At 48.7% G+C, this 19,242-nt stretch overlaps 1 protein-coding gene across 1 annotated transcript; it reads right to left on the minus strand.

Annotated features, from left to right (window-relative positions):
- Positions 1-411: 411 nt before the first annotated feature.
- On the minus strand, positions 412-18,546 carry LOC119100016 (coiled-coil domain-containing protein 183). The gene is made up of 8 exons (XM_037223133.1): positions 18,282-18,546; positions 16,045-16,256; positions 13,558-13,662; positions 12,168-12,338; positions 5,029-5,175; positions 1,683-1,775; positions 1,220-1,389; positions 412-562 (listed from the first exon to the last, which is right to left on the minus strand). Exons 1-8 carry the CDS (start codon positions 18,406-18,408, stop codon positions 412-414), a joined length of 1,176 nt encoding a protein of 391 aa, XP_037079028.1. The 5' UTR covers positions 18,409-18,546.
- Positions 18,547-19,242: the final 696 nt, after the last annotated feature.

The raw sequence follows: 19,242 nt of genomic DNA on the forward strand, positions 1-19,242 counted from the left end.
TCGAAATTGTGTTTTCTTTCCTCTCCATCTCACCATTGATCAGCTGTCACCGTTTCGAAACATCACACGCAGCTGTTTTCAGGATGGCAGGATGGTGAGTCAAAGTCAGATGGCATGGTGCTCCACTACGTTACAAATGCGTGGAGACATGATGTAGAAATATTTGTCGTTTGACAATGCCATCGTGGTGATTTCTAGTACGAAACACTACTTAAATGACGCAAAATCTTTAGCCACGGGATCACATTCAGCCAAATAAAAAAAAAAACAGGAGCACATGTGAAACATGTCGCACACTATTTCAAAACACCTCCAAGTTTTACGCGAATCGTCCACATTCTCAGAACCGGCCTCTACGGAGCGTGGACGCCATCTGCCGACTGCAGCCCGCGTCACAGCGCTGGTCTGAACTCACTCCACCATGGCCTCGGCACCGGTGTGGCGTACGGATGAGAGCACTGTCTCCTTGTCAGAGAGCAGCTGCAGCTGTTGCCGCCTCCGCGTCTCCACCCGTTCCCGCTCGCTTTGCAGGTACGTATGCCGGGCCGCCTGTCGCTCAAACCTGCCGGCGGCGCAGACGCTCGGTGGGAGCGAGCACTAAACAGTGGTCTCTCTCTCTCTCTCTCTCTCTCTCTCTCTCTCTCTCTCTCTCTCTCTCTCTCTCTCTCTCTCTCTCTCTCTCTCTCTCTCTCTCTCTCTCTCTCTCTCTCTCTCTCTCTCTCTCTCTCTCTCTCTCTCTCTCTCTCTCTCTCTCTCTCTCTCTTTCTCTATCCCTTTCTTCATTTTTGTCTTTACCGGCTCCCTCTTCTTCTCATAAACGTACACTCGCTGTTTCTCATCTACTTTTCATATACTGTTTCTGTTACTGTTACCATTGCTAATGACCCAGCCCTCATAAGCATTTGTCCACGTTTAATGTTTTGCTTCTCATTTGTGTTTACGCGCTGTCCCTAACTCGATGTTCTATTTTTCCTCACGTTTTCTTTCATTTACCTTATTGTTTAAGATATATGGCCATTTTCTCCCCTCATTATTTTTTACAGGAGTTTCTCGTCTCTACTTCACTCACTTAGCTGTCTGTCTGCCTTTGTTGTACCAATCCATCTAACTCCCTTTTCGCCTACGCCTACTGCAGTTCACGTCTTTACTCCACACCTCCCCCCTTCCACCTCACACGCGACTACCGCCCGTCTCGAGCTTGGCGGCGCGCGTCACTGACTGCTTGGTGACGCCGGCCGCGTCCTTGGCACGGGTGACATCCTGTAGCTGCTCGTAGTCCAGCTCCCAGTTGTCCACCTCCGCCATTGTCTTCCGGCGCTCCTGCATCTGTGAGAACATATTCTGGTGCTCCTTCAGGACCTTGTCCAGGTCCACCTCGGCCAGGGTTGCCTGCGGATGATCAGCCGGCCATGTTAAGATAATATACAGGCGTGCTCCAAGCCATTATGAAAATGGCCAGCTGCCACTCTGTAACGCTTCAGCAGCTGGGGATATGTCCGTCTCGATTATGTTATTGGATACACTGCCAAGCAACGACCACACAAGTTATAGGCCTGTGTCCCGGTTTCAGCAATTCATTGCTGGAAGAGCGAGTCGAAAAGGAGCTGAAATAAGTTGCTCTCTGTGAAGGGGTCGTGTTCTGAGTGCAAGGCACGGTTGCATAAACAAACATAAGATCGCACCTTTTTCCGGACTGGCAGCTCTTCTTTCCTCTGCACCTCTCTCCGGATGCTTTTGATGTCATTCTCGCGCTCCTTTTTCTCGGCAACATATGTCTGTGGAACAGGCATGATAAAAAGATTGGGCGGATGGCCTTGCCTTGTTTTGATGCCGAGTATTTTTACGATGACAGCATGAAAATGATTGGATAAGAAACTTGACCGGGACTAAATAACATTAAAGATGGCTAGTTCAGGGGACTTAAGCAAAGGCAGAGCCACATCATTACAGCAGTTAGTGCAAACAGTACTAAAGACTTGATATGCTAGCACTTTGTGCTTAATGCCATACAAGCCACGCCACCTACTTACCAGTACCAACATACTAGTAACGACCACGAACTCCACCAGTGCACGCTAGTAAGGTAGGCACCGCAGACAAGCTCCTGAAAGCCTCGCATATCCTTGCTGATCGCTGCTTGTCACAAGTCTCGATGTGGCACGTGCGGGGTCATGACATATATAGTATTTAAGACTTGTGGTATGATTCCAGGGCAAAAAGTCAAAACATGAAAGTCATACAACCAAAAGGCAAATGGCAAGAGGTAAAATGGCAAGAACTCAAACGGCACGAGTTCAACCGGATACAATTCCATTGCAAGAAGTCAACAAACAAAAAATGCAAAGGACTAAAAGCCAGATGGCAAGATGGCGGGAAGTCAAATGGCAAAAAGTCAAACGGGATAAAAGTAAAACGCAAAAAGTCGAAAGAATAAAAGTCAAAGGCAAAAAGATAAATAGGCATCAAGTTGAAAGTGGTAAATATATGAATAAATGCCACAAAAGCAAGAAGTTCACTGAATAAAGATCAAAGGCAAAAATGTGAGGTGGCAAAAGGTCAAAATAAATGGAAATCAAATGGAAACGAAGCAGAACAGGCTATCACAATATACCTGCCCCGCCCAGAAGCCATGTATTTCATAGCGCCTGCGAATGCCCTTGAAGGCCATTGATCAGTTGCTCGTCCAGAAGGGCACAGGCCGGGGGGGGGGGGGGGGGATTAAACCTTCGCTTGCCTTCACTAGTGGAGCGCAGCCAGTTAGCAGTCTCGCGACTGCGCGGAAGGCGCAGAGGTGCCCTGGATTTAAATCGGAAGGACATGACCTGCGTCCTCTCATGGTGAGTTCGATTTGAATCGAAACCGTCTGCGGTCTAGGAAATAGTCTCAGCCAAAATATAGCCAGAATCACGCAGCTGGGCACAGCTCAAACAGTGTAAAACCATGAATGAGCATAGTATAGTCACGTTCAAGCAACATTTAGAGGACTTCTGGGGCTTGAGTGACAGCGGCTATGATCAGCGAGGTGATTGATCTGCATACTGCTGACGCTCAGTGTCATGCCCCTCGTTACAATCGCTTCTGTAATGTTCCCGCGTACCACTCCTCCACCAAGCCGCCTGCCCACATCCCCCCGATCGAATGCTTTCGGCCCGACTCCAGCTAGGCGCTCAGCTCGTGGTGTGACCTGTCGCCATTAAGCAGAATACATACAGCAGCACGGCGATAATGAGGCGCTATGCCCTTAGGGGGTTGTTCCAGGTCCTGCCATTTGTCCTGCTGGCAATGCCGCCACCAAGCGCTGAGCTCATGGTTACGCTCACGATAGATCCCCTCACCATTATCCCTACACAGTTCGGTACGCTCATTAAAGTGTGCATCATGTCCGTGTGAATATGCCCGTGCATCAGGAGCGTGCGCGCCAGGAGCTGAGGGGCTATCTGGAGACAGCCAAAGAGCATCTGACCAGAAGCATGTGAGTGGAATGCCTCTTCAAGTCTACACTGCTGATGCTCATGCTCCCGCGCGGAGAGCGAAACAAAGTCCTTCTTTAGGAGCACTGTCTCGAGGTAATGTCGCCGTACTTCTTTGTACCAGGTCACCACAATTATGCCCGCTAGACAAACTGACATGTGAGACAGATTAAACAACTTTTCCAGCGTGCCAGGGAGGAGCCACTGACGGGCACGCACGCCTGGTGACACTTGGACAGCAAGATCGCTGTGCCAGCGGGTTAGATGTTGATTGACCTCGGTCAGCTACTGCACCACGACCTCGGTCAGCTACTGCACCACGACCTCGGTCAGCTACTGCACCACGTCGTCTGGGCGGAATCTGGAACCGCAGAAGGCCGTCCCAGATGCCGCCTGGAAACTCAACTGACTCGACTGGAGGAAGCTTGGAAACTCGACTGGCCCACTACACTCCTGGCCCCCGAAGGGGCTTCCCGTGAGCCCCCGCCCCCGGAGAAGGGAAGCTTGAGGTAGTGCCAACTTCGGTTGGAACATCGAAATCTCCACCATCATATTTGCTGTCTCAAAAGCAGCAGTTACTGCCGAAGCGCCCCTCAGTGTGGTGACCTGTAGCTGCATCAATGAACGCAAGGCATGCTGCATTGCACGCTGCAGCTGCAACGGCCACAGTGCGGGGCTTTGGCGCACAAAATACTCCAAGTCTAAGGGAGAAATCGAGAAATCGCATGCTATAGACACTGCACCAGCATACAGGTGAACATCGTAGGAAACAAAGGGGGGGGGGGGGCAAGATGTACATAGTCATGCTGACCACGAAAAGCATTTGAGGAATGAGATGGGTGCTGGCTGGAGGTGCTATAGTCATGGGCACTTAAGATGTCGTGACACTGTACGTCAAAGGTCTTCAATTCCTCCGAAGGTCCTCGATTGACCTCTGAGCTTGATATTTGACCTTTGACTAACCGTTGAATCATACCTGATAGCCAAAAAAGAAGTCCAGAGATGGAGTCACCACCTATGATAGCCCTCATAAGGGGATATCGCACCACCATCTATGTCATCCAGCTCAAAATAAGAAGATTGGTGACCATTTAAGATGGCGGCGGCCTCCATGTCGAATTCTAAGAAATGTTGAATGTCGTACAGATAGCAACCAAGCTAGTTTGACTTTCCTTACCATAAAGAACATACATCCGTGAAAAAGTTTGCGGTAGTCAGCACTGCAAGGCAAACATTTTGCACCTTGACTGAAGTGCCGCGCACTACGGACTCATAACTGCCCTCACAGACCCACCAAAACCAATCGATCTAGACCTGTCTCTGGCTGGTATGCTTACAGGGACCGACCAGAGATGCCGGGAGTTGTGGTTTTGTTTCATGAAACTCTCCACCAGATGCCTTCCAGATACTGCAGGTGCGATGCAAAGTACTCAGGCGGTAGGACCTGCTCGACAGAATTTCTGGAGCTCCGTTCCGAATTTCAAGGGACGAGGGACAATAAGGACAATAAGGGACAACGGTCAGAGGACGCTTTGCTGCGCGGCGATTGGCGCTTAACTGTTTCCCGGTCGTCAAGCTTGACAGCTGCGTCATGTCCCAGGATGTGGCCCTTCATCATGATGTCGTGACATGTTTCGAGGTCGCGCATATCTTGTTCGATGCATTTCTGAAGCTTGTTCAGCCTGGCTTCGTAAACCACCTTTTCCTGAAAAATAAAAAGTGGCTACTTAACTGTTTGGGCCGGGGGTGGGGGGTGGGAACGGGAGCTGTCCGCGGCCCCACCCCGAAGTGTTAAGCTGCTCATACGAATATCTACAGGTCAAAAATTGCGGTTATTTCCGAAGTTTGGTCTCTTTGTTTTAGGTCCTGGTAATAGGACGATGCGAAGTGGCATGGAACCTTGCATGAGCACGGCTCAGCACCTGCGAATTCAGGCCAGCTACGAAAAAATGTATTTCATGTTTTATGGATAGGAGACTACAGCATGAAACTACGAAATGTTCCGGTAAGATTATAAGGTTTGAAATTAAGGCAATTAAAAACCAAGCTTTTCACTGGGAACAGTCAAAACTGAAAAAGAAAGACCCAGCGGAGTAAGACGTCCAACATGGATTACTTTATTGCCATGCCGAGCAAAGCCAAGGCGCAATTATGTTTCATGTGGCTCGCAACGCTCATTCCTGCCATGTCTAGAGCCAGAATGCAGTTAATTTTCCAGCACAACCTATTTTAAGACTAAACCGCCGCCAGGAATCGAGTACCTCGGTTTGAGATAAACTTAAATGATAACACGCTTAAGGGAAAATACTGAAATGGTAAAAAGGTAATCTTCTAAAAAAGGTAATATTTCCGTTGGCCAACAGCAAACAGTCGCAGGTGCATGACATTTAATCTAAAAGTTATATTCCGTATAACCTGTTCGCTGGAGCTACGTTGTCTCTTAGAGTTGCTGATGTGCACGAATATTTTCCTCAAACATTGAATGCTGTAAATGGCTGATGGGCTGTTTAAGTCACCTGCTCATAGTAGATGACTAACAGTGCGACAGCACCTGTGGCCTTAAGGTATTTTGTCCAAGATTTCTCACCGCTAACAGACCACTGGAATGTGCTGCAATGTTAGTTTTCAGAGTTATGTACGCCGCTTTCAACGAAGTCCAGCGTACTCCTCGCACTATAGTAATAGGAAAACACTGCATGTGCAATATAAGGTAGAACTTCAGCTTAGACTTAACACTTGGCCCGTAACTGAAGGTAGTCTATCGCAGGTGCTGCCGCAGCGAATATTTTTTTAGAGAGCCTTTTATATATGTATATATATATATATAATATATATTTGTATATTACTTATACTTATTTGTTTCTATACTGTCATGCCTAGAATGTTTGCAAGCGACTATCAGCAAATTCTGCACAGTATTACTGATAGTATATATTAGCTGCCAGCAAACAAACCAGCATCTTCTATAGTGAGCTTGTGGAAAAGCTCTGGAACGCCCCGGCCCCGAACGAAGAGCATTTCATGCATAAATCCAAAACTTCACCCATTGAGCTACCGAGACCAACTCCAAACTCTGAAAATTCACAGAGAACTGTACATGCAAACTTTGACCCGGTACGCCTGGAAAGTCTGGCTTTTCTAATAACAAAACGGTCGATAGATTGGCGCAAGATAATGAAACATTCTTTCTCTTGGTGCCAGGTCCATCGAGCAGGCCTTTGACGCGTAAACCCTATGGACCAGTAGGCCAAGTGCGCCGATGAGCAGTTGTGCTGCAAACGTTCTTCGGTGTGAACTGGCGACGTTTAAAGGGAGTGCTCCACATTTGCATGGGAATTTGAAATGAAATAGCCACCTTGAAGATCATTCCGCGCAGTTTAAAGCCTTCTAAACCTTCCTAAGACTTATACCTCTCTAATTTCTGAGCTACAAGCCTGCAAAAATGTGCAGACTATTTCATCATATCTGACGTTTGGGAACACGATTCCCAGGTAAAACGGCCGCAAATGAACTCAATAAATTTTGTGCAGATCACGATGACGCTAAGAAACCATGATGTCTTGAACAACATATTTACTAAACAGAGAAATTGTGTTGTTCGGAGCAGTTTTACACTTAAAATATACCTTTGGTAACAAGTGATCTTCTTTCATTATATTTCATGCTTGCTTCAAGATCTTCCCATGTGGAAATCTTTAGCACTGAAGGTTTGAAGGGTACGATTTTAACATAACAAGCTAGTGATCAAATTTCCATCACATGATTTAATGATGCACGTGACGTGTTGGATGGTGGTGTTGGGGGGAAAACTGTTGCATGGACATGAGGTGTTTTTGCGCCATAAGCATCCTGGGACCGCTAAATGGTTCTTGCCGTCGTGAACAAATATCCAGATCCTGTGACTTTTTGTCGTGTTTGGATTGGAGACCAAAATGGGCAGAAAGACAAGCTTGCGAGATATTTCTTAATCATCCGTGGATGTGGGATGTTGAGAATGGGGAGAGGGGTATGCAACATTTTAACTCGATAGACTATTTAGGATGCACAGAAGTCTTTGACCATTTACCCCACGTGACAAATTTACACCCACCCCGAGCAGTATCCCAGACCAATTCCGGGTGCAAGATGTTCAACTTTCTTGGAAAACACTTTCGGTACTGTGCTCGGATACCTACAGCTCACAAATCCCACGGTTTCCCCATATTTCCTGACTCTGCTTTACCCTTGGGGAGAGCTGAGCTTTGCTTCAATAAGAACCACTGAAGTGTACACACTGCTTCTTAATACCATGGACAGCTAGCTATCAATAAGCAAGCTTTTCCAAATTGGTCAGGCTGAATTTCGAGTCATCTTCTTGAAATTTTCCTGTGGTCAACCTCTGCTACCTTCAGTATTTATCTCGTGTTTACATTCGCACATTTTGTGTCCATTGCTTGGCAGATCGGAGCAGGCAGTCACGGTGTGCGCCGACATACGCCGATCCGAGCCGCGTTGTGAATCGGAGCATGCAAACAGTTATGATGTGGGCCAAAACACACCAATCTCAGCAGCGTAATAGGTCGGAGCATGCAAACAGTTATGATGTGGGCCAAAACACACCAATCTCAGCAGCGTAATAGATCGGAGCATGCAAACAACTATGATATGGGCCAACATATACCGATCTGAGCAGCGTGACATGTCGGGGCAGGCAAAAAAGGTTATGATATGGGCAAACATACACTGATCTCAGCAGCACAGTAGATTGGAGCATGCACACAGTTACGATATGGGCTAACATACACCGAACTCAGCACCAAACATACCCTACTTCATCACTGAGTAACGTTCCTGGCCTGTCCCTATATCCGCCCCTGACGATTCGAAAATTTGTATTCAGATATGGGTAGATGGCTACGCGTGGTGTCAACCGCAGCATCAAGTTTTGATTTAATGAAATCTCATCATTCAGGGGCCACAGGGCATTTGACAATGCGTGTGCCTGAAAAGGCCGTCATTAGCTCCCACATGTCTTTAATAAAAGAGCCCTGGGGTCGCCTCCCAGTGATGTAGCGTGACCGAATTTTGACAAGATCTGTAAGCAAGAAAGCCTTCGCAACATTTCATCACTCCAATCTAAGTGGTTTTGCAGTGGCTTTACAATGCATCCGAGGGATCAGAAGCAGTGGGCGGAAGGGGGGGGGGGGGCAGTAGGGCAAGTCGACTTCCACGTGAAGTGTTGACACGGCTCCGCGAGTGGCGTTTACGAATGAAGGACATCCCACTTGCGCTGTTAATGACTATTCAAAATATTTGCCCCTGCACTAACTTCACTCCAAAACTATAATGTGTACACCGCCCTTTTGCGTGTTTATCGAAAGGGAAAAGGAAGCGCATTTTAAAACGCATGCATTTCAATAATTTAATGCCTATTTAACTACGTGTTTGCCAACATTACATGGAATGACGTAGATTGAGGCACATCATTTGCAATCGCAGAAATTGCCGCATGCCATTGTAGAGCGGAAAAAAACACACTGCTTTCATACCGACTGTTGAAACAGTGGCGTGCTATGCGCCGGTCAACATGTCAGTGATAAAACAATTGTAGCCAGGCGATGAAGGACGCGATCAATAAACCACCTAAGACCTACTATGGCCCTCTAGCGCCGAAGGCCGCACTGGAGTCAATGGCGCAGGCAGGGGCACAGGGGACACGTGGCCCCCCCCCCCCTTAGGTGCCGCTTTGAGGAGCCGAAGAGCCCAAACAGCTGGTTGGAGGTCGTATTAGGGCCCGGTCCGCAGAAAGACTATGCAGACAAATGCAGACAGAGGGCTCTTCACGACGATTGGCACCTTTGACTTGATGAGGGTTTCTATTTTAGTCAAGCAACACCAGTGCCAAACAGTCGGCTCTGTGTCTGTCTGGGCCTGAGGGTCCATTTCCCAAGCGGGGACAGGGCTGGGGCGCGCGATTTACATTAGCCGAGGCCCCTGAGTCAATAAGGGCCCTGTGTCGGCTAAGGGTCCACATAGTCTAACAAGGGTGTCCTGTGTTGGCACGGGGCTCCAAGTCGGCTAGGGACAGCGTTTGAGAGCCCCGAGGCTCGAGACCGACAATAAAGGGCTCTATCGGAAGGCTAAAATACACTAAGGACGGGTTGTAGGTCACATTAAGACATGAAGGACACGGCCGCCCAGAGGGTCGTGATCTAAAAGTTCCGTCAGAGAGCTCCTTGTACCAACTGAGATCCTCTGGGACGATGAACGTCTCTATTTCGGCAATAGAACACCACCCTGCAACATTTGGATGTGTCGGCCCGGGCACTGGGGGCCCATTTCCCAAGCAGAGACGAGGCCGGGCCCGCTATTTGCATAGTTCAGAGCCCTGCAACAATGAGGCCTCTGTGTAGGCCAAGGCCCACAATGCCGAACAGTGGGCCATGCATCGGTAAGCGGCCGGAGTTGGCGAGGGGAAAATTTGCTGAAAAGGTAGAAGAACGGGATCCAAAATGCCAGGGAGCCACTTGCGCTGGTCGGTGCCCTCTGACAATGAAAGTAGATATGAAAGTATTATGCCGCGATTCCACAACGAGACAGCGAAAGGGATCCGTATCAGGCAGGGTCTGGCAGGGCCAACAGTGCTGAAGTGCCCGTTAAACCGAACAGCATTATCTGTGACGATCATTGGATAACCTGCTGCGATGATGGATCTTGCAGCTTCAGTGTGGACCCCTGCGTCGAAACGGGGACAAAATCCGGATCAGAGGCCCCCCCCCCCCGCATCAGACAGGGGACCAATACATGCCTATGTGTCCGCCCCTGCCCCTGCGTCACGGGAACGGCAGCCGGTAGGCACCGCTCTCGGACGGAATGGCCGCTCAGCCCTTGGCCGGGGACGATAATATGCTCCTTAGTGTTCTATCCACGGGGTGCTTTCCTTGAAAAGGTAAGGGGTCTCATAAGTGCTCAGTAGAGTGGATTGAAATGCGCTAAAAAATGAAAAAACTTCAACCCATGTTTGCCTGAGAACGTTCATCCTTCTGGAGAAAAGACTAGTGAAACAAATTGCCTAAAAAGTTTCCGCCTGGCTCTCGCAATCTTGGGAGCACCATGCCGGAGGTTACGGTTTCCATAAAATCGGAAGGCGTTGACCGCTGCAAATAACACCAGGCGACGGGTGGCGCGCGGGCGGAAGCAGCCGTATTTAAAGATTGCTTCCGAAAGGCGCTCAAAATCTAGTCGTACCATCCACAGATTAGCCAAAGACGTGTATTTTACTTCATGATTTTGAGGCTGGCCGCTGAATACATGAACAATTAGGGGAACACGAAGAATGGCGAATCTATCTTAAATCTTCCAGTTCCATCACCAGATGCCTGGTACCACACCGCGGTGCTGTAAAAGCTTATCTGTTCGTAATAGATAAAATTGTACAGGCAAAATATACGGCAGGCTCGCATCCTAAACGTGCGAATTGATACCGAAAACTTTCAAATGATATCACTACTTTCGCCCGCCCGTTGGCCAGCCAAGTATTAACTGCGCGATTGACACCTCGCGGCTCAGGGAAACTCGACGCGGGATTTTGGGGTTCATAATTTTATTCCTAGGATTTTGTGAGCGCGCATGATCAAAACTATCTCACATAATTTTCTGAGGAATTGAACCTGACTGGAGGTTGGTTATTCCCAGAGGAGCAGGGGTTCGCCCAGTTAATGCAAAGTTTTGACTCAACTTCGATCTACAATCCGCGTTCACGTGGTCCTCAATATATCTGCAGACCCTAGAAAAAACATGGCAAAGCCTCTGAGCTCTAACTGTTGGGGAAGAACCACTGGACCGTCGTAAAATTATAACTCCGGTGGTTTGTTTCGTGCAGTCATTTAACGTCCGCTTCCTTCAGTTTATTTATTGCAGAACGCGAACAGGATTGCATGTTCCGTAAGCTTCTGAGTTGTGTTCCAGTCAAATAAGATAAATGCTATGATGTATAAATAAGGTTTTAGATCGATCGGTAGCGCGTGACGCACGCCGTGTGCCGCCATTCGCACCCCTGCACAATTGACGTAATTAAGAGCACAGGTCACACGAAGGACGCCGCTGGTCCAATACCGGGTGGCAGCATGGCCCATTGTAGACTACGTGCTTCTGCGGCCGTAAATCGCGTGGGCCAAAGGCGCGGCCTTCAAGCGCGTGCAAATATTTGGGCTCGGGATCCTCCGATTGTGGAAAATCTGAGCTAGCCGACCAAATTTAGCTTGGTTGAGATACTGCAGCCAAGGCTATTGCAAGGCAATTCACATGTTGTTTGTGTCGAGCAATGTAGTTAGGGCTTTTCTCTGTTCCGACTACTGACAAAATTTGCATTACACCGATAATCCTTCAGAGACGCATATGGAGTTTGACGGGGCGTAATTAGGTAAAAAGACACAGGCAACAGTTTCAATGTCACATATTTGCATGCTTCTTCGTGGTTAATGCAATATTTGCTCTACTACTTAAAGCATTATCTTGCACATGCACGATACAGTCTGGTAGGGGAGAAAAGAGAACACGTAAAATGAGGCATCGGACATTCTACTCTCGTGACTTATGTCGGTACAACAGTACGCATCGTGCTCACAGAATACGATGGTTGCAACAGGTCTGAGTCCTTGATATGACACTCGCAATCACTTATTGCAAAATAGCTTCCCCTATGTGGGTCATACGTACCCGATTGAGCTTGTCAACGAAATCGTGGTACTTGTCCGTGACGTTAGTCGTAACGGCCATCTTCTGGTTGATCTTTTCCAGTTGGCACTCCAGAGTACGACAGCGCTGCTCCTCATCGGGGAACTGGTCATCCCTCATCTCGTGGTTCACCTGCATGGACGCCAAAAAACGCTGGCGCCCGGCCGCCGGACCAGGTCAGCCAGGTCAGGACCAGGTCAGCCAGGTCAGCGGACCAGGACCAGGTCAGGACTGCAGTGTTCGGTCGCCCGCAACTCGAGACCACGTGCGCGTCCTCCACCTTGGGCGACCTACTGGTGTAAACATTAGCCAACACTCCTTCTGTTTATATATTGGTACTGCTATTGTTGAAACACATCCGTGTATCTTGTACCGCCTCGGAACGCTCCAATGTCTGTAGGACATTACACACAAATGGCCTGTCGCTTGTTGAACCAGCTTGTTGGCAGACCTCAGTTACTAATCAGCTCTGTTTATGACCGTAACATTCCCCACTACGAAAACTGATTAAACTAGAGAAATCACATTGATTAGAAATAAATGTGTAGAAAAGTAGATGTGTAGCTACAAAAACTACGAGAGAGATCTGGGGGTAATGAAGTGTCTCCTAATTTCTGGCAGAGGCGCAGGCGGGGGGCTTGGGGCACGCCCCCCCCGCACACTCCCCCCACTACACTGTCGTCGCACGACAGGGCCGCACCATCGCGCCATCGCACCATCCCAGCCAGCCTCCCCCGCCCCCCGGTGTGGGGTTACAGCCGGGGGCGTCGCGTTGACTTCCGATCGGTCAGCCGCGCCGCTCGTCAAATATTGGCGCCGCTCGCCGACGGCCGGCCGCCGCGCTCGACGGCGGCCGGCCGGGCCCGATGGCGTGCCGTCGCCGGCGACGCAGGTCGATGCTTCGCGATTGGCCAGGCGGTGGCGTGCGATTAGTCGGCCGATCGGGTCCGCGCGGGGGCGGCCGCCTCACGGCGTCGCGACACGCGGTCAAGGTCGGGCGCGGTCGGCCGGAGGCCAGATCTCGGGGTCAGGCGTGGTCGGCCGGGGTCAAAGCTCGGGTACGGGGGGGGGGGGGGGCAGCCAAAGGACAGGCGCGCAGCCGGCAGGCGGTTCAGGGTAAGCAGGAAGGGCGGGGAGGATCAACGTAGGCTGCCGCTCAAGCCGGCAGGCGGTTCAGGGGAAGCGGGAGGGACGGGGAGGATCAACGTAGGCTGCCGCTCAAGCCGGCAGGCTGTTCAGGGGAAGCGGGAGGGGCGGGGAGGATCAACGTAGGGCTGCCGCCTAAGCCGGCAGGCGGTTCAGGGGAAGCGGGAAGGCGAGGAGGATCGACGTAGGCCGCCGCCCAATAGTACATTGGCGAGGGATCGATTACCTGTTGGTCCAGCAGTGTTTGCGTCCGCTGCTTGCGCTTGTTGGACAGCTCGTTCAGGACGTTCTTAAGGAACGCAATTTCTTCGTCGATGTTTTCAGAGATATCCTTAAACAGATAATAAAAACAACCGCGGTTAATGCTACAGCCCCTTCAGAGAACGTTGATAAAGCCATGGCGAAGCTGTTACAAGCAGCTGCACCGCGCGCAGCGCCACCGAAGGGGCCGGGTGAAGGTGACACAAAGAATTTTGTAATTTAACACGCGCCCGGGCGGCCGGCTAGATACCCTTCGCTCGGGTGGGGGTCAATTTGACCCACTGAGATCTCGGGAACTAAGAAAGCTAGAGACACCAAATTTATAGGGCGTGTTAACCTGTACACGAACTCACTTAAGTCAAAGTTTGAGCTTCCTAGGTCATGATCTTCAGATCAAGCAAGGTCAAATAAGGTCAAATTCTAGGTTGGTCACCAAAGTGACCCCAGAACCTAGGAAACTGTTTCTAAGCAAAAGGTTAAAAGCCCATTTGAGGTCGGTGACGCTTTTGACCTTTTGAAGGTCATGGTGACCAAAATCATACAAGACCGCTCTGAGTTTTGAATTTGAATAAGCGCCAAAGATTACGCTAGACAGTATGTTCATAAAACAAAATGTCGACCCGGGTCATCTTAGGTCAATGACCATTTCTGACCTCTAAGAAGTCAGTGGAAGATTATAATGCGGTTCCTGCTGTCAATAAATTGGAAAGAGCATCAGAACTATCCCATGCAGCAAGCCCTAGAGTAATGAATCAGGTTGGTTGTGACCTTGTTCTGACCTTTATACTTCACCTAAGGTCAACGTCATTTGCTCATTCCGTACTTGTGTTGCCTAAGAAAGCATCTCAGAGATCTATGGCTTCGTCAAACACTCCGTTATTGTAGCAGATTGGGCAATTCCCTAGAAATTGCCTTCGGTGAAACCATGGCCTGACTTTGACCTGCCATAGGTCAGCGATCTTACAAGAAACATATAAATTTATTATGTAAAACCATCCGCTATTCAATTATCTACAGCTATGCAAAATTTGGCGCGGCTACGCCGCGCCGTTCGGAAAACATGCTGGAAAAACCTTCGAGAGTCAATTTGACCCCCACCCGAGCGCGTGTTAAAGTACGACTGGAATGTTGATGGATTACGCCCAAGACGTTCAAAGCATATGAATCGGAACAGTCGACCATCGGAGTGATCAACCGGCTCAAAATCCTCGAGTGGTTCCAGAAAGTGCAGCAGCTATCAGCTTGTGAAGTTATGCCATCAGAATGTCAGCATGGCCGCAGTACCTTGCCAGCGCTTCCAGGGCCCCTTGCAAAGCTTCGAGCTCCCCCCTCGGTGCTGCGGACGATTGAGTCGGCCTAGGGTCTCGGGACAGTCTCAAGGTGCAAGAAACACAGGGACACTCTTGGTGTCAAAGTTTCCGATGTTGTCAAACGACCCAATCGTGGCCAAGGAGCCCAAAACGACACAGGAGGCACAAGGCTAAGGTACAAGGCAGAACACTAATGTGCAACACAAAGAAGCACGCAGGCTGCATCAGACCACCGAGAGGCCAGTACCCCTAAATCCGTTTAAGGTCCAGCACTTGAGTGTGTTAAAGGTAGTGCTCCACATAGCTATATGGAATATTGAACTGACATAGCCATCTTGAAGACCATTCGGTGCAGTGTACAGCCCTGCCTTCGTAAGACCTAAACTGTCCTAGTTTCTGAGCCATACGCCCGCGAAAATGGGGGGAGGAGCATTTCGGGGAGAGCATTCCAAAGTCACCTTCGCATCCATGACGCCATAATAAGGTCATTCAAACCCTGTCAGCTCATTGCCATGCGGTGATCAAGGCCGATGAAAACATAATGGTCGAGCCGTTCTTATTTGACGTTCGTGAGCACAATTTCCAGATTTAAAGGCCGTCAATTGACTGCCACTGAATGTTGTGTAAGGTGCGATGACGTAATAAAACAATGACGCAACAAGGGCATGTTTATTAACAGAGAAATGGTGCTGTCTAGAGCAGTATTTTTCACTCAAAAGTGTACCAATAGTTCAAAGTGAGCTTGTTTCAGCATAGCAAATGCATGCCTCACCATCTTCAAATATGGAACATTTCCTTTAAACGGTCAAGTCTGCTGGAATGTACGACACCCAAGATAGTCTTGGGACCAGCATAGCCGGAGACCGGGGATATCTGATGTTTCTGGTGCATGGCAAACGCAGAAAATATTATGAAAATATATGTAGTATGCCAATCCGATTAGAAATATGGGGACAAGTCACCATATAGGATCTCAAGGCAAATGGACCGCATGGTCGCCGGGAATCTTGCAACAGAGCAAACACGAGAACAGCTGTTTGTTCATCATGTCAAGTGTCGTAATGGTAGAGGTGATCGCAGATCTGACCAGCGATTGTTCGCAAACATCCGCCTGCCCTTGTCCACAAACAGAGCGTGTCTACCTGGGCGTCCTTGCCGCGGTACTTGTGCACTTTGGCCGGGTCGTAGGTGCAGCGGCGGATGAGGATCTCTTCGGCCTCTTCTGATGATTTGGCGAGAAGCTGCACCAGTTGCTTTCTCTCCTCCATGTTGTTCTCTCCGAGGGACACGGTCTCTTTTCTGTACGTTGAGATGGCGTCCTTGATGGCACCTCGAATGGCTTTCTCCTCCTTGCCTTCGGACATAAAGAGCTCGCATCATTACATCCATCAGAAGAGCATCGCATCACTTAGCGTTGAACGGATGCTCGGCATTTTTGGGCGTCCTTGAACGCATTTGAGCGATTGAATTCTGCATTCCAGTGGCCTTACTAAATTGTACCACATGCAAGCACGGAGAAAACACTTGCATGGATAATGAAGAATAGAGGACAAATGCATGAGAGAACATTTGCTAGGTCCCATAGACGCGCCACACTGGAGGACAACAAGAACAAATATTAGGTTACAAACACGCCCATGTCGCCTCATAGTCCTTGTGTTACCCAATTGCGCACATTGACTGCGACAAAATATGGTGTAACCAACCTAAAACTGAGTTTGGTATACTTAAAGAAATATACCTGTGTCTTCCAAGCCAAGAACCCGAGACGAACTCAAAGCAAACACGGATCAACTGAGAATCAGGGGTCACCTTATCTTGCAATGCTATTGGGTTATTTAATCCCTGTCATGAGCATTACCGGGGGCCACCCGGTCGTTTTGTCTCTTATTGTGCAGCAACATGCAAGTACTCCAATGAGCATCATTACCCACACTAAGTTGGATTACACGGTTCGTTAGCATGCTATGCGATGGAAATTAGTATGGCGCAGAAGGTAAATACACATGCCTTTGCTTGTTTCACAGAACCGTCCGCAAACTCATTCCTAGCGTTCAGTTTACATTGCAGGACAGCTTTGATGTGGCCATTTGATGTGCATTCACGTTAGTTAGTATGGGTAGTTACAATTAGTGTTTCTTCAATTAGCGAATCGTACCACCGATGATGTTGAGCGTGCCTGTCTTCCACCTTCGCCATCCAATAATACTGCCGCAAATCACAGAAAATTTGCTCGCAAAGCAGGGTTTCAGATGCTTTTTGTACTCACAATGCATAGAGTACGGAGTATTTTGTCACATTGTATGCCTGCTATAATATTTCCGGACTGTATCTGAAAATCTGAACTGTGCGCTGACCTCACAACTTCCCCGCACGCTGCGAGCAAATGCTATCCCGGGTGTCAAATGCTGCTAGCATGAGCGTTATCTTGCGTATTAACACTGCCTGCTATTACAAACACAGTGATCCAGCCAGCTTCGAAGCTATCACGTTGGCTGATAACGACAGATCACGCACAGGTCGTCTCGCATTTCAGGTAGCTCTAAAGAGAGCTCATATCAAAGACGGGTGCCGCGACTTATGCCTTGGCTCGGCAGGCGCTAAGGCTAGCAGAAGGGCCGCAGACATTGGGAGATAGACCGTCTGGAAGAACCGTGGGTAGTCATCCTGCCTGGAGACCGGGTAGCTTGCGGTGCTCCTGCAAACCTTCGTTCAAATAGCTGGTGGGACTTTGAGATCTGAATGTGAGATCTAGCTGTGCTTTACGGTTCTGGAGCTAATGCGACTTTCGGGAGACGCTTCCGCCCTGCCCGATGCAGTTTCATTATCAATGCCAGCGTTCAGCTGAGCACCGACAGGTGGGCCGCCGCTGCCATTGCTCGAGGTCGCGAGCGTCATCTCCTCGAAGATTGTGATGACACACCGTCAGGAACATTATCAGGAACATTATTGGAGATGTCTGGAGAGGACAGGTATTAAGCCCATGTTTTCTGTCGGCCATTACAGCATACTTATGGGGCCACTGGGAGCAGTTAGCACTTATTAAGTAATGCAGAACATTTTTGAAGCATACGTATGCACGTTAATGTAAGATGCTTTTGGCGTTTGGATTAGCAGTCGTAAAACGGCAAAAACTTGTTTTCAAAATGCGACTCTTCGTTTATTGTGTGATGTGTGCCATCATGGTTGTGTGCTAATGGTGCTGTACACAGACTTTCCTGGTGTCATTCATAAGCTCCTTTACAGTAAACAGCTATCGTTGCTCGATGTCCCGAATAGGCTGATCTTTATGAAGTCTTGTTGCGAGTCATTCCCAACATGTGAGAATAAACTTAATACTCAGTGCTGAAATAACTAGACTAAAACCATCCCAGCTCACCCTGGAGGTCGCATTTTCCTCTTGCCAGTAGTACTTCAGGCTTTAGAGTCCAAATTCGTTCATCGGCAGGAAGAACAAACTTGGGACGAGCTGTCTCCATCGTATTGCTTTTGTTGTTTCGAATCATGAATGCGCAAAGTAAGAGATTTGGCTATGATCAAATTCAGCGGTGTTATTACCTACGTAGTTTCCAGCATAAACCAGATATCTTGAGCCGCGAATTGAGAGGAAATTGTCCAATTTTTCTGCCTTAAGCCCACCCACCCACTTCCCTTGCTATACAAAGGGAACTGCAATCCTAACTACATACCCTAACCCGTGCCCTAACCCTAACTGCCACTAGAAAGACGCTGTCGGAATTTTTGCCCCATTGTAATATTTTTTTTACCTTTTTTGGCCAAAACACGTGAATATTCCTTGTGCGATCTTCCCGATAAGCAGCTTTTGTTCGAAGTGTCATGTCACTGCGCTAATGACAAATCCGGTTAATTAACTCATTCACTCACTCCATCAGCAAAATGCTTCTTTTAAAAGAGTTTACTAACGACATCCACCATTTCAAGTGCATTTCAGCATTCAACACCCGCACTTCTAACCGGCGTTATGTGCATATCTTCTGCAAACAACCCTTCGTGTCCGGTTTTTGAAGCCTAGAAAGATCAATCGCCAGAAAGCAGTTCCAGAACAAGTCTGCGAGAACAGTTCCAGAGCGTGCCGGAACGAGACGGCATAACCGTCTAACCAAACCCAACGTATGCTAACGTTCTTATTCGACGAGTGGTTGAGCAATATGAAGACTCCCCGCAACTTCCGATATTTTTGCTGAAGCGTGAACCATCAGAACGGAGACCGTTTCATACAAAACGCCGGAGGGATAATACTAACTTTTGTTTATCATTGTTGTTGATATGTTGATGTATGATATATGATGTGTAATGATATAAAATGTTGATAACTATTT

This window comes from Pollicipes pollicipes, unplaced genomic scaffold (assembly GCF_011947565.3).
Source record: "Pollicipes pollicipes isolate AB1234 unplaced genomic scaffold, Ppol_2.1 Scaffold_4881;HRSCAF=5763_pilon_pilon_pilon, whole genome shotgun sequence".
In the NCBI taxonomy this organism is placed as follows: Eukaryota; Metazoa; Arthropoda; class Thecostraca; order Pollicipedomorpha; family Pollicipedidae; genus Pollicipes; species Pollicipes pollicipes.